Below are 15,426 nucleotides of genomic sequence, written 5' to 3'. Positions count from 1 at the left end.
AAATACTTTTCAGTGGTTATTTTACAGATGAGCTATATCATTCTGAAAAAGGAAACAGTATTTTTCAAGTATCAGAAAGAATAGGTTGCACATCAATGCACAGTTCCCACTCTAAAAACTGAAGGGATATCACTTATCATGGAAATGCCACGTACAGTTCGTAAAAATTAATGGCATATGGTATCTAAATCTCTGAGCAAAAATTTCAGAAATGGGATTTTCTAAATCAAGTCTGATATAAGCTGTTCATTTAAAAGCTTTGTTAAATGACGTGACAATTTTGTCCCACATTTTAGGTTTTTCGTAAAATAAGCACTCCTGTGGACTCATTCCTGTTTCCCAAGAATCTCTCTCGATTTTATGAAAGCTAGACAAGATAAAACTAGATTATTAGCCCTTACCTTAACTAAACTATACTATAGCTAGTCGGTTATTAGTTTGAATTTTTCTTACTAAATTAGGGAGCCTAATTCAAAGAATTCAAAATTGGCTGAGAAGGCCCCCAATTCAGTGTATTATTGCAGCTAGGTAAAATGATTTCCAGACATTTTCCTTCTGCATATTGCTTGCTTTGTGAAGCTAATTCCATGAGAGGTCGTGAGCACTTTTCTGGCATTCCTTAGTACATTATTCAGTTTGCAGAAAATTTCATCTGGTAGGCCACCAGCTACAAACTACAGAATCATTAAATTAACTGGGAGCAAAAATGAACACAAGAAGATGAATACTTCCAAAGCAAATGTTCAAAACTACATACCAAGCTTTGCACTGTGCATATAATATTTTTAGAAACAGATGACTCTTCCTGAGAATTTGTTGCTCGTTTGGAGAGAGATCCAAACAAAAATGTGTCTACACTAGCCAATTCCGAATGACAAAGGATGATTAGTGAACTTAAGTATCTGAATTGATGCCTTTTGTCATAACATTGTGCAATTACAAATTGTTCTACCCTCTCCTAGAAGTTTCAATTAACTGGATTCTGCCTATGACATGATATGGAATAGTTCTTGTGTAATTAGCATGGTTGCTTAGTTTTCCTGTGCAAATTATACCTGTTTCATTTTGTTATGCTTCTGAGATTAGCAAGTAGAGAGAGTAGAATCAAAATGTGAAGTATGCAAAGTATTCAAGAACTGTCAGACACTAAAAACCCGCTAAGAAAATGAAGTCAAAATAAAAAGTTTAATTCAACAGTTTGTATGAATCCAGCTTTATGCTATACTAGACCTTCCACTTTGTTTTTTAACATGATCATTAATCAAAAATTATCCCTCCAGTTTGGCTAGTATTAAGCTAAAAGTAATCTGGGACAGACTTTGGCAGGAATGCTATGAAATAATGCAATTCACAAGTCACAGAGAACACCATTTTCCTGTCATCTTCCATGCATGTAAAGACATAATAAATACAATTTATAGACAAAGACCAACAAGAATGAGTTAGTTCATATGGTCTTTATAATCCCAACATTTTTATTTATGCCTAGATCCTTTTTATCATTAGAAAAGAGACAAATGATTCTTGAGTCACTTATACAACATACACATGCCTGCCCCAAGTTTTGTACATCTGCTTTTAAAAGTTGTCTAGCTGAAGTAAATTTAGAAAATAGGGTATCAATATTTTTAATGCAAATATCAAACACATTTTTTGTAAAGCAAAAAAACTGATCAAACAAACACCTTTGGCTAGGGAAAAAAGGACTACTAAAATAGACCTAAATGACTACCTTAAACATGAAAATTAGGTCAATTAAAACTTCATTTTCACAAAAATAAAATAGTGAGCATTAGTGTTGGTTTGGGTTTTTGTTTATTTAGCACTGAAAATTCTGATAGGGATGTTACTACATTACCTTAGAATTATCATAACCATTAACTTCCTTATCTGAAAAGTAAAACATTAATAAAAAGAAAACTGAACACAATCTATAACATTCAAGGGATTTAGAGAGAGAGGAAAAAATCAGTCTTAGGCAAGGAAGTGAATCTTTACCTTACAAGCTGTTAGCATGTCAGCTACTGCTTTGCGGCTCAGATTTGCTGTAGCAATCACATCCTCCTGTCTGCATGAGTTCCCAGCTGCAACAGCTTTGGCTGTTGCCATGGTGATTCCTTTCGTCATCCGGATTGATTCTTCAGGTGATGATGTCTTTTCTGGAACCTCATTTGACTGAAACACCTGTAAGTGGAAACAGAAGGAAAGCCTGACACCCTTCAAGTCAAACCAGAACAACTTACACCACGAAAGAGAGACAACAACTGGAAGCAGCCTTCAAATAGCTGGAAATTAGAAACATATTCAGAGTACTTCAATATCATTCTCATTGGTCATCAGTCTGGTTCTGATAAGCCTGCTCACCTAAGACAGAGAGAAACAATAAGCTGGAGAAAGGATACAAGAAAAGCTTAACCCACTTGTCTCAAAGGACAACTCTGACATCTAAGTACCTAGATCACAGTTTTACAGATAGTTGTTGAGAGTGTTACAATATCAAAACAATTAATATTCCTTCAGTTACATGTATTTTTTCATCCTGACTGCTGCCTATGCTGCTCTACTCAAATGAGGAGATCCTTCCTTAGCAAAGGCTGTGGGCTACCAAGTCCTTGCTGCCAAAACCAGCACCATGCAGGGAAGACTGAGAACATCACCAAAATATTCAAATGATTCTTAAAAAAAATGGAGGTAGAGAAGGGATTTAAAAAAAAAGAAAAAAAAAAAGTAGACCATTTTCTCTTTCTCTACACTTGGTGTCCCTTAAAAGCCTGAAGATATAATTTTCCATGGAGAATTGTCTGAGAACAGTTCAAACTGTCTGACGGTACATACCACTTATGGATAGAGGAATACATTAACTGTTGTAAGAGATAGGTAAGAGCTGGGTTATTTTAGATTTAGCTCATATTTCCTGTTCTCAAGCTTTAATCTGTTTTGCTTGCCAATCTTTTACTCTGCAGTAGCAATTCCAAGTGTACAATTAATCAGTTTTCTCTGATACACACAGTGCAAGCAATGCTTTGGGAGTATTTCAATCTTATGCATGCTAGTGGTTACAGAATCCAAATGTCTTGACAAACATTAGCCTGGTTTATCCCATGCTCCTGGTTCATCAGTGTTTTGTTTTTTTTTTAAACTTGCTCTCTCCAGAAATGGAACTGATGTTAAAAATCAAGTATGTGAACAACATTCCTTGGTGTTGCTCAGCTTTAATCCATGGAGTTCCAGGTCACGTTTTAGATATTTTCCTGAGCACATATGTGCCATTCTTGATTCCTTTCTGTGCCCTCTCAGCACTCTGCTTTTCTTCCCACATCCTCCTAAAATTCCAGTTTTCTCCCCTTAAAAAAGAAATGACATCACCACCACAGGCCTCTTCCTTACCAAGTCCCATCACTAAACTATGTCCCTTCGTGCCATGTGCACATGTTTCTTGAATATCTCCAACTTTCCAGCCACTCTTCCCAAGTTTATACCACTGCATGGGGTTGTTATGAGCCAAGTCTGGTGCTTGGTGTATGTGATGTGATTGGACTTGTCCCATTGATCCCTCTGCAAAGCCTTCGTAACTTCAACCAGACTGACTGTTTCACCTAACTTGGTGTTGTCTGCAGACTTACTGAAGGCGCACTCAACTCCCTCATCTGGATTATTGATAAATAATGTTAAACAAAACTGGCCCCAGTACTGAACCCTGGGGAACACCCCTGGAGACCAGCCGCCAACTGGATTTAACTCTATTCACTAGGACTCTTTGAGCTCAGCCATCCACCCAGCAAACTAGAGACCTGCCCATGCAATGAGCAGCCAGTTTCTCCAGAATACTGTGGGAAACAGCAAACAATTCATTAAAATACTATGAAGTATTTTTTGAAGAAAACGCCTATATTTTTCAAAAATTGATTTTAACCAAAAAGGGAACAAAACAGGCTTCTTCACAAACACACAAGTATCGATTAACGTCACTGACCAGTCTACTAGTAAAAGAGTAACTGAAAGGTGCAGTTGTAGGTAATACTATTATATCTTAAAGAGGAAGAAAAACAACTGTCATGGTCTAACACCTAATTTGGGAGAAAATTCTATTCTATTGTTAATGCCTACTTAGACAAAATATTGGATACCAGGCTATTTAGCGTTTCTAATATCATATCATAATAAAGAAAAAAGATACTAGATTAAACTATTATTGTAATACAGCTTTGATAGTAAAGAGACATTTTGAAAGCTAGGGTCAATAAAAAAGCAAAGAGCATTTGACTCAAAATAATATCTGCAGTGAACACTTTGTGTCTAAAGAACAAAGAACCAGTTGCTTCCAGATTTTTACATGACAGTAGCATCTCAAATCCTGCCGTGGGGACTGGTAACACCTGAAAGTACATAGGCTAAAGTGGTATGCAATTGTACTTTCAAAGATGATTTATAACAGATGGAGGGAACCAAATTGCATCTAACTCATTACAGGGCAGGTAAAGTATAGCTTGAGGAGTCCCCAGGCTGCCTGGATTGATGTTACAAGTTTATTTACAGAAGCTGTCATGTATGGGCTATTCTATTCTTTACCGTGAGTTCCTGTTTGATATACTCAATTGTGGCCTCAAGAGCTCTTGTCCCTCGAGTAGCTTCATCTTCTACTGCTTTAACTGTCTTCAAAAGCGATGTGACATTTGTTACCATCACCTGAAAAAGAGAGAGGTAGAGAGAAAGATGCATGATTCCTCCTTTGCATTTTTCAGAGCATGGTATGATTAGATTGATCTAAGTACTCTTATTATTTCTAATAGGGCCTAAAAAGCTTCATGAACTGTATTTGTTACAGGAACAAATATCAACTCTTCTGTTTTCCAGCTTATAAGTGTTCCCTGTAAGTTGCAGAAGCATAGCACAACGTACTGCACTGATACTGCAGTTACTGTTCCCATTACAAACCTAATAGTTCTAATACAGCATAACCTGTCATTGTCTTTCCTATACCCCGGTGCGTTGATATACAAACAATACCTAGTCACACTTGAAGTCTTGGGAATTAAGAGACAGAAAGGTCAGCTTGTAGACACTTTAGGAATTGCAACACAGATAGCTCTTCAGAGCAGAAAGCGCCAAGAAACCACTTTTCTTGTCTAGATGGGTCATTTTAAAGTAGTGCCTCTACAGTATGCCATTCTCATCTGCTCTGAAAGGAACAGAGATGCAGGTCTTACAGGTAAGGAAGAGGCACAAGTAAGAACTTGCAGACAAAAAGCTATCATTACACTCTCATAATGTGATAGCAGAAGTAATACTGCCTAAGTCTCCACATCTGGAAATATTTTGTAGACACAAAGTTGAAAGATCTTTCTGAGCCACTGTCATAATACATCACAGGTGCAAGGAAAATATAGCACAAATATAGCATAGATATGGTGGAATCTACATGACTTTTGAGCTTTGACTCTCATGTACTACTTCCTGGAAACGTCTCGGAGAAAAGGACTGGACACGCACAACATCTTACTGTGGAGTTCTTGGTGGTGTCATTCCCCCCCCAGCCTGCAAGGTCTAAATGAGCATACCATGCTTATCTTGAGCATTATTCAGATTCCAGGATGTAGGTAACATTTTTTTTATAGGATACAATTTAGTCTATAACATTATTAGATGACAACTTGCCCTCAGACATGCAAAAGATGCAAGTTTGTCTTTAGAAAGATTACAGTTCTTCCATCAAAAACCCAAAAGTTACCTGACAGCCTACAAAAGCTGATAGTTTCAGGGAAACCCAATAGTATCTTACTATTTTCCTGTATCACCCCGGAATGCTAATGAAACAAAGGAAGAGATGATATCTCAGTGAACCAGACACTGCTGAAATCTGAGCTTCAGCTGCCTAGGAAGTGTGATTGTACCTGATACTTTCAGATAAAAAATAAGAATAAGCTTTCACCTTGGCAGCCCCCTTCAGCTGGTACATGGATGGGTCATCTGCTGGTTTGCTGGCAGCTCCTTTGGTAGCACCAATGAGATCAGAAAGGGCCTTTGCAACATCCTTGATAGCATTAATCAGGACAACCTATAGAAATGAGCAATAGCCATGAGTCTCAGCCAAGAAATGTCAGCCTGGATGAAAGCATGATTTTTAGAGAACTGCTAAACAAAGCCTAGTAGTGATAGGTAAAGACACAAACATACACAAATATAACCACCCTCCCTCTCTCCACCCCAATAAAACATGTAACATTCTAGAAAAGGAAAAACTGTGTTTATAGCTACAGTATTTCATACAACCAGTCAGTTTATGAAAATGACTATTTCCTGTGAAGAAACTGAAACACTGATTGCAAGTAGGCTGTTTTTCCTCCCAACTTCTGTAAGAGGTTTACTTTTCCCCATGTTCTTGTTGATGTTCTTCAGATGACAGCAATTAAACAGACTGATTATATGCTTACAAACTACAACTACCACTACATAGCAACTGCGAAATTAGCTACTAAAAAAGCAAGTGTACTTGCTTCAGCTAGATATTAGAGGGAGACATTACTTTTGGGAAAAGGATGTTGAGTCTCCTTAAGTGGCCTTACAGAATTAAGTGCCATATAACTTAGCTGTCCATTAAGGTTAGGAAAAGTCAAATCTCGAGATATTGCTTCCTAAAACCAAGCTCAAGCAGAGAACTCCCAGACAATGTACTGACACTACAAGAAGTTATATATAGACAATATACAGACACTAAAGCCTTGCTAGATACTATAAGGTACTATTGAAATAAGTTCTCCAAAGCCTTCTCTCCTGTGCTTTCCACTTACAGAAAACGTGCTAGGTAATTTTCCTAGGTTTCAGAGCATTTGTTTATCTTAAGAAAAAATATTAACACATGCAAGAAAAATAAAGCTCAGGCGAAAAAAAAAAAAAAAGGTACAGTCAGTTCTCAATAACTGCATTTCTATAGCATTATGTAACAGCAGCTTCCTTCCAAAGCTGCGATTCTATAAATGCTAGTGTGCCCAGCATCTGAAATGCAACATGTAGATATTGAGCTTAGTGACAAGGTTTAATGGTGGGCTTGGCCATACTAGGTTACAGGTAGTACCAGGTAATCGTAGAGGTCTTTTCCAACCTAAATGATTCTATGATCTTTTATGCCTGTTTTTAGTTTACTGTAACTTTTATAGAAGTGAAGCCCTTGCCACTATAAGACATCTGAAACTCTTACCACATCAGTTAAAAGTCAGTTTTGCTTACACAGAAAAATGCTGTGATGGTATTGTGTGCTAAAGCTATTATAAATTTTCCATTTAGGACAAATGATGCACTTAAAATTTTCAACTGGCAATGTAAATTTGCTCCCTCAAATACCTACTTTTGTGCAATAGCTTTTATTCTAGATACTACATTCTCATTTTACATAGAGAGTAAACCAATGATAAATCTTTTAAAATTTGCAGATATGTTACTAGTCAAGGAAATGTTAAAAACAGGAAAATATTTCCAACAGTGTTTTTTCCAGAGAGGAACGTCTTAGAAGTTTACTCCATCACAGAAATCATGCAAAAGCAGAACACACATCCCTTTCAGAGCCCTAAGCAAACAATCAGACTTTTTCAAACCAATTGGCCTCCACAGGCACATCTGCAACACTTGTCAACCTCCATTTCACCAAGATCCCTAGAAACAACTTAAGAAATATTTGAGATAACCTACACTGAAAGCTTAAGTTGCTGCATTAAATTGAAAAATTCAGATATAGCTATAGAACGCTGAGAATTTAGCCTATGCAAGTAACACAGTGCCTAGCTCAGCTGTAAGCTCAATAAATAGCTTTAAAGTGATGCAATGTATTTACAACAAAGTGATAACTCAGGAGTCCTATCATAACTTAGCAAAAACAATACTTTGCCAAAAGCATCCAAGCCGTAACACACCTGTGAAATAAAACCAAAAGTCTTCTATAAAGGCTTGTCTATTTCCACTCAGTGTTCTAGACTCATGATTGTATTTTTAAAAATGAGCAATGTCTGACCCAAAAGAGTCCCCAGAGTGATAAATCCTACTGTCTTGCTTTAAAATATAAGGCCTATAAGGTCTTACCAAACAAAAAATTCCTTTAGCCTCTTTTTCAACGTCTGTAAACACCTTTGGTCTATTTCACAGTATCAGAAAAACCTTAAGACATCTCACCTGCGTTTCAGGATCATCTGATCCCAAGCTAGCTGCTCCCAATTTTACAACCTCTGCAAGCTGAGTGATGGTGTTAGCTGATGACTGAGCTGCTTGAGCCAATTTGTCCTGACTTGAGGCAGCACCAGAAACCAGCAATTTTGTATCTTCAACTAGGGCTTTTGCTGTTTTCAGAATATTTTCCCTAAAGGGAAAAAAAAAAAAAAAAAAAAAAAAAAAAAAAAAGCAGGGAAGTGAGTAAAAAGGAGAAGAGGAAAAAAACGTGTTTTCAATTGCTGACTAACATCTTCATAAAAGAGCTGATGTAAGTCATCACACCAGTCATGACCATGTATCACAAGCTAGGTTGCAATTTAAAAACAAATAAATAAAATAACAAGAAAATTAAAGTGGCAGCATTATATAAATATATATATTTATATATATATATATATATATAAACTTATATATACATATATATATATAACTTATACATATATATAACTTATACATATATATAACTTATACATATATATAACTTATACAATTCAGTTCACTGAAGTTACCCTGTCTTGAAAAGAAATGAGATGGGGAAATCCTGGAACAAAACATTGCATTTTAACACTGAAGTCAAGCCATACTGTGAACAAACTAACAGGTGTCAAACCTCCACCTTAACGAGCATACCATAGGGAAACGAAAACAATCATTTTGACAGAGGAAGGCAGCAGCAAGTCTGGCTAAAAGAAAAAACAACGTGACCTTATCAGGGCTCCCCTTCACCACAACCTAGGTTTTGGCACATCAGGCAAACAAACCCACAGCAACATTCAGATTAAAAAAAAAAAAAAAAAAAAAAAAAAAGGAAACCATTTTGAGTACATACTTCACAAATGACACAAGTTAACAGAGAACTATAATTGTAGCCATATAAAATGTCTGCCTGGAAATTATTGGCACCCACAGGAAAAACCAACAACTTATTTTCTAACTCACTCAGTGTAACAAAGGGAGAGACTCTCATCCTAGGGTTGTGCTTCAGGTAGGCTTTAAGTTCCAGTATTTGCACCACAAGTAACGCACATTAAGAAACTAAAGGACTGGTATAATACAACCATTTAGCCTTAGTTTAGCTTACTGAAAGTAAATTAACAAATATCCTTATAATTCATCGCTTTAAGGGGAAAACTGTTTGAGGCCAGTCTTCGATATCTACCCATAAAGCAACAAAGAAAACATTAGCCTGGTGAAGTTAAAGACAACAAGCACCAACTTTCACTCTGTTGAACAGCAACAACTTAAACACCATTACATCTTGCCTCTTTCTTGAGCAGCTGGTAACAAGTTGAGAAATAAATGAAGGCTATCCAACTGCTGTGTTGGCCAGCTAGGTTGCTAAGCAAAAATTCAGTATTGTGTCTGTGAAGCTCTGAGTTTTACTGCAAAGGTAGTCAGTCAGATGGTGTAAATCTCTTAATGTGTTGAAAGACACTAAGACTGTTATATCCCAGATGCTACTAGAAGGAAAAACTGGCTTCTCTCCCAAAGGAGAAAACGTGGCATAGCTGTGCCATTTGTTTAACTGCTGCTTGCTCTTGGCAGATGTTCTCCAGCTGTTAAAAATACTTTCCTCACAGAAATAACCGAAGTGAGGTTTGCTGTCCTCTACCCATAACCTAATTTTCCTATTACTCTTCTCACTCCGCTGCTTCATTTGATTGCAATCCTGGGAATCTAGAAAGGTAGAAAATTTATCTGCACGTGCCTTTTGCTTCTGCCAGTTCCATTGTTCCCCTGTGCTTGCACTCTTCTGTCTTTTTCAGTTACACTGACCTGTGGTCTGCAAATGATTCGTTGTTTTCAGCATTAAGGGTTCCAGCAGTAGCAAACATGATAGTCGTGTCTAGATCTGCAATTATCCCAGACACAGCACTGGCTGCAGTAATACAAGCTTGTGTGCCTTTGTTTCCTGCTTGAAGGGCAGACAAAACTAAGGAGACCTGGAAATGAAAATAAAGCAACAAGGTGATCAATGAAACGAACCTTTTTCATCTGGTAGGAGTTAACAACCCTTTTTGTCTGATAGGAGTTAATTTTGCTCTTTAAAATGACTGCAATCAACATTTGAAACTGATCCTGCACAGTTATTTTGTGAACTTTAACCAAACTTTCCTTTTCCTTTCTTGCTTTATGTGTGCATTAGTCACATAGGTTATGTTTTCCACCATAGGAAGCCTGTTACTAGCCTTTGTCATTCATGCTAAGACAGGCTGTCTCTTCATCAGGCATAAGCAATAAATGAGCAGATCATGAAGGTCTTATCTACATCTGCTTTGAGTATAAACAATGGCATTTGGCTATCAATACTATAAGCAGTCATCTTCCTTATTATCTAAAAGAAAAGAAAAGCTGCAATAAATAAGAATTCCAATTATCTTGCAATACTTTGTATTGTCAATAAAGGGCCTTGCTACATTTACTTCAGGGCCACTTTTCCATCTCTGGCACTGCTTGGTAATATGATCACGAGGATAAAAAATTCTCATTGTGATTCAATGTTGTCATACAGACAATAGTAAAAGAGGTGAATTTCTGTTGGCTGATGCTACACAACTGCTGCTGAGCTGAGATCCCTCCTTTTTGGTAAATAAACACTTGGCAGAAAAACTGTGAAGACAATAATGGCTCCATGTCTTGTACTGTAGTCACAGTGCAGTCCTACAGTGCTAAGACATCACTACCACTCCAGTTCAAACAGTCACTTGAAAACAATCACCATTTGGTAACAAACATCTACATCCAAATGATACTTCAGTCCAAACAACTGCAACCTACATATGCAAGCTACGCAAGGCATGTGCAGCAAGTATTTCCAAAGACCAAGAAAACACAGGCAGGCTGAAAATGCTAAGTGCATGAGAACAGCCCAGTTTTAAAACCAGAGAACACTGATGAACAAAGAACACATCCTCAATCAACCTCACCATAACAACTGTTGCCACCTATATGGACCTACTGTTTCCAGGCAAGTATCTTGTAAGACAAGTGGCATCTCATGTCTTGGGGACCAGATTTGGACCACACTCCCTCTGGTACAAGAATAATGTTTTCTTATAAATGAGAAACAGGACTGAGACTTATCTAGTAAATGAACTGTACCGAACACTTGAAAGAAAAGAAGAAAAGTAAGAACCTCCAGTAATTCAGTCAATAGCATAGTATAATGGGAAGTTAAAAAAAAAATATATATATATATATATTTCCTGAATACACACACAACTTGACTGAATTACTCCCTGGTGAAGTCTAGTAGACAAACTCTGTGGGGCAATACAGATGGATGCCTTACCTTTTCAGTCACAGCACGAGCACATTCTATCAGCTCCCTTTTGGTGTAACTGTCTGTAGGGCAAATCTGGAGAGCACCAGCTTTTTGCACAAGAAAAATACAGCCATGACCAAGTTCTTGCACCCGAGTCTTGATCTGGAACCCTATCTACATGATAAAGGAGGTACAGGGTAGAAGGGAGCAAGAGCAAAGTAAGTAAATGTCATGCTGGTACACTGTGTCAACACAAATGGAAACATTCACTCTGGTGATTCCTTATTACCAAACTTCTGCCCATCACTATATTTTTGGCAGAGATTGGACTGATTAATTGTTATCTACTCACATAGCCCGTAAAAAAGGCTTACTGATAAAACTGGAGGGCTAGTGAACCAGACCCTGGGAAAGAGAACACATCTGTAAGTCTAAATTGGTTAGCATAAGGCATTTATCCAAGCCAAGAGTATTTAACTCAAGCACACAAAACTTCACCAAAAAGGCTGCATGAATTTGAGTAATGCTATTTAATCGCCCAGAATCAAAAAGCAAAAAGAAATTGTTGCCAGCAGGAGCTGTCTTAAACGTATTTATGATGGGTAAAAAGTAAACGTTTGCTCTACACTGTTGAAATTGGGTTGAAGAATACATGACTTTTTTTCATTTGTTTTTGAATCTTGCACAGATTCTTATCTCTCCAGAAGTAACTACTTCCACATGCGATATTGAAAACTGAGCTACTTCTGATTTATTAATAATTATATAGCATAAGGTGTGTCCCTGACTGGAAATGTGTGCTAATTCTACTACCTGCATGTACTGAGGCATATAATTTTGTATTTGGATTAATATGTAAGCAGGACTCACAGCCATTAGTATCACAAATTAAATTATTTCTACTTCAGGCAAAAAGTAACGTGCAATGGTCATTCAATTTAAAAATATAAAGCTGAATGCAAGACATTGCTTTTCATTTAGCCACTGATCATGAAGCACTCAAGTAGTCTATCCGTGGTGAAACCTAATTACAAAGTCAAAATCTCTGTGGAGATCTTTTATCTAGATAACCTGATAAATCTCACGATGCTAAGATACCCTCTTACTCCATCTCAACCAAGTGCTTCTATGCTCCATAACCAGAGGAATTCAATGAAAAGAAGAGAAAAAATTATTTTTGCTCACAAAATATGCAGCACCTACTACGCTGGTTAATCCAATTGAGGCAAATAGTAAGCATGAGGAGCTTAATACCATGTAAGGAAGCCATTCCTCCAACACTGTTTTCCGATTCTAAGGTACGAAAGATGCCTGGCAGTAAAAGACAACTGTGCTCCCACTGTGCCCACATCCTGCTGTCAGGAAGCTATACTTGTAAATAAGTACAGGAAGTACTTTTTTTTTTTCCCAAATATAACAGGAAATTATTTTTGAAATCTCTTACAGGCAAGATAGATAAACATATTTGAAATTCATCAGATCCTATGAGATAAAGAAAAACTGTATAGTAAATAAGAGCTTTCTCCGGGTTTGCAAGTTGTCTGTAAGTGATATCTTCAAATGATTTGGAGGATTCTGACCTGATCTACAGGATTGTTAACTATCATCACAAGCTGTTGATTTTTGAAGCTGGATAGAGGTTTTCACTAAAGATTTCTATTCTTTGATCTTACACCACTTTCTTACAACAAATTGAAGTATTATTCCTTTTGCATAATCCCTAATGCTTGTTAAAAATCTGCTGATTCATAGCTCTACTAATAGAAAACTTATTCCCTACAGTAAAAGAATACCCATTTGACGCCACCGTGTGCACAGAATAAAGAGGTCTAAAAGCTGCAGACCTCCTCTGGTTCAGCTGTAGCTGCAGCCATTCGGCCCTGGAGAGCCAAATGCCCATAGTCATTGGTCATTTGTGATGCAAGTCCTCCCAACTCTTCGGGGTTAGTAACCGACTTAGTCATCTGAAAAAAGAACACAAGCAAGAGAGAAAGAAAAATGACAGGCATGAGAATAATTTGTTAATACACTCCAGTTTAGAAGCACACTCCTTTGTTTGGCCACACTGATGAAACAGGGAAAAATGCTTGAAGTATAAGGGAGTTGTCTTCCAGCAATAATTCTGTGAGGAAACCCAAGCGAGCATGCTTTATTAGAGTCACAGTAACCAGGCACTCGCAGAACATCCGGAGTAATCAAAGAGCAGCCGTTAGATCTGGTAATTCACCCCTTGGCATAGCAGGGCAATAGGCCAGCTACACAGTTATTCACACTGAATAGTGATGTGGGTTTTGCCTTTCAGAGCCACCTTATGTTGGCAAAAGTGAAGTAGCCTATATCAGCCTCAGCCCGTGTGGCATAGGAGCATAAAAATGGAGAAAGTCCCAGGATCAATGCAAACGTGTCTAAGATAGGAGAAAGAGTACAAAGAAATAGCCACATATGCAGAATGCCGTGGTACAGCATCAGTATAAAAGAAGGAGCATCTCTCTAGAAAAAACCTACCTTTTAATAAAACTATTTCTTCTTTCTCCAACTTATGTTAGCAAAAGCCATGAAATTCCATCCTTGGGGCAAAACTTGTTTTAGACAAATTTCTACTGTTAACAAATATGCTGTCACGTCATAGAGAGCAGTAATATCAACATTTCTGGACTGCAAAACTAAACAATTTCTGAAAAATCATCTCCACAGGAAATTCTTGCATCAAACATACACAAATAATCCGCCATCTCTCTTAAAAACAAACTAGGTATTCTTCAAAACTTAAAACACTTTATCATAAACAGTATAGTGAAACAAACAGTTTCAAAAAAAGTTTCTTTTGTTCTGTTTTTAAACGCAGATAAATCTCACGAATGAAAAAAAAACAATTTAACATCTTGAACTGCATTCATAAGTATTACAGTGATTTGAAAAAACTGATGTTATTTCATGGGCTAAGTTAAATTACAGCACACACTGTGAAAGGGCAACCTGCAGTCATCAATAAACCTAGGGCATTATTTCAGTAACAAATAAGCAGACTGACTAAAAATAATATAAAAATATTTTCCCTGTATTTCTAATAGAAAACAATCTAAATAGAAATATCTTTGTACAACAGCTGCAACACAATACAGAGACCCAACAGTCCTCTTCTAAAGAGCAACCTTATCAGCACACCAGTAAGGTACACAAGTGGATTTAACAAAATCATAGCTTCTTTTATAGAATTACTGCTAAATAGGCAAGATTATTGGAAAACAGCATTACACGGAGTTACTCAACAGTACATAAAGAGTTACGTGATGCTTATGGTACACAAAAGAGTTTTTACTGAGGTCTAGCCAAATTTCTTACCATTTCCTGTGCTGTAACAGCAATGGCTTTAGAGTATTTCACCACAGTGGTCTGATAATCAACAAATGTTCCCTTGGGATCTGCAGGTGTGCCTTCATCCAGCTGCAGGAATGTGGGAAAGTTATGGAAAAAGTAAAAACCTCATAATAGATAGCAACTTCCCACATAATATTGAAATTATCTATGTATTTTTAATAATCTCACTCCTTCCAAATCTGCAAATAAAGACAATGCACCAGGGATATATATATATACATGGAAATTCAAAAAATGTTTTATCGTATTTTGTGAAAATGAAATAAAGCCTGGTTAAAGGCGTTTTCAGGTGGAAGGCCAACTTTCTATGCAAGTTCATACCAATTTTTGTTGTTCTCCACTAATGCAGAAATGAATGTGTAAAGGCTAGATTTATTCATAAGAAAAAAATACTTTAGATTCCCAGCTCTGCACCCCATTAGAACAAAAAAAAAAAAAAAAAGCTCACTTTTTTGGTTCAGCTTATTTACATGTTACAATTGCAATGTAACACATAACACCTTTCAAAAGACAGCAAGACACCTCAGGCTCACTGAATTGTCTGTTGTTGCATATCAGTTACGACATAACACTGAGATGAATTAGCA

At 37.0% G+C, this 15,426-nt stretch overlaps 1 protein-coding gene across 3 annotated transcripts in view; it reads right to left on the bottom strand.

Moving 5' to 3' along the window:
• Positions 1–15,426, bottom strand: part of TLN2 (talin 2) — a 174,831-nt gene that overhangs the window by 28,021 nt on the left and 131,384 nt on the right. Inside the window, exons 44-51 of one of the 3 annotated variants that reach the window (XM_084293342.1) lie at positions 14,804–14,905; positions 13,306–13,425; positions 11,489–11,635; positions 9,973–10,139; positions 8,161–8,344; positions 5,930–6,055; positions 4,570–4,686; positions 1,999–2,184 (exon numbers count right to left, since the gene is read on the bottom strand). In XM_084293342.1, the coding sequence (XP_084149468.1) occupies positions 1,999–2,184; positions 4,570–4,686; positions 5,930–6,055; positions 8,161–8,344; positions 9,973–10,139; positions 11,489–11,635; positions 13,306–13,425; positions 14,804–14,905 (1,149 nt within the window). The remainder of the gene's footprint in view (positions 1–1,998; positions 2,185–4,569; positions 4,687–5,929; positions 6,056–8,160; positions 8,345–9,972; positions 10,140–11,488; positions 11,636–13,305; positions 13,426–14,803; positions 14,906–15,426) is intronic. The other 2 variants (XM_084293344.1, XM_084293343.1) reach the window with 2 other exon arrangements.

This window comes from Netta rufina (assembly GCF_964035555.1).
Source record: "Netta rufina genome assembly, chromosome: 11".
Lineage (NCBI taxonomy): Eukaryota > Metazoa > Chordata > Aves > Anseriformes > Anatidae > Netta > Netta rufina.
This window is presented reverse-complemented; position numbering and strand designations above follow the sequence as displayed.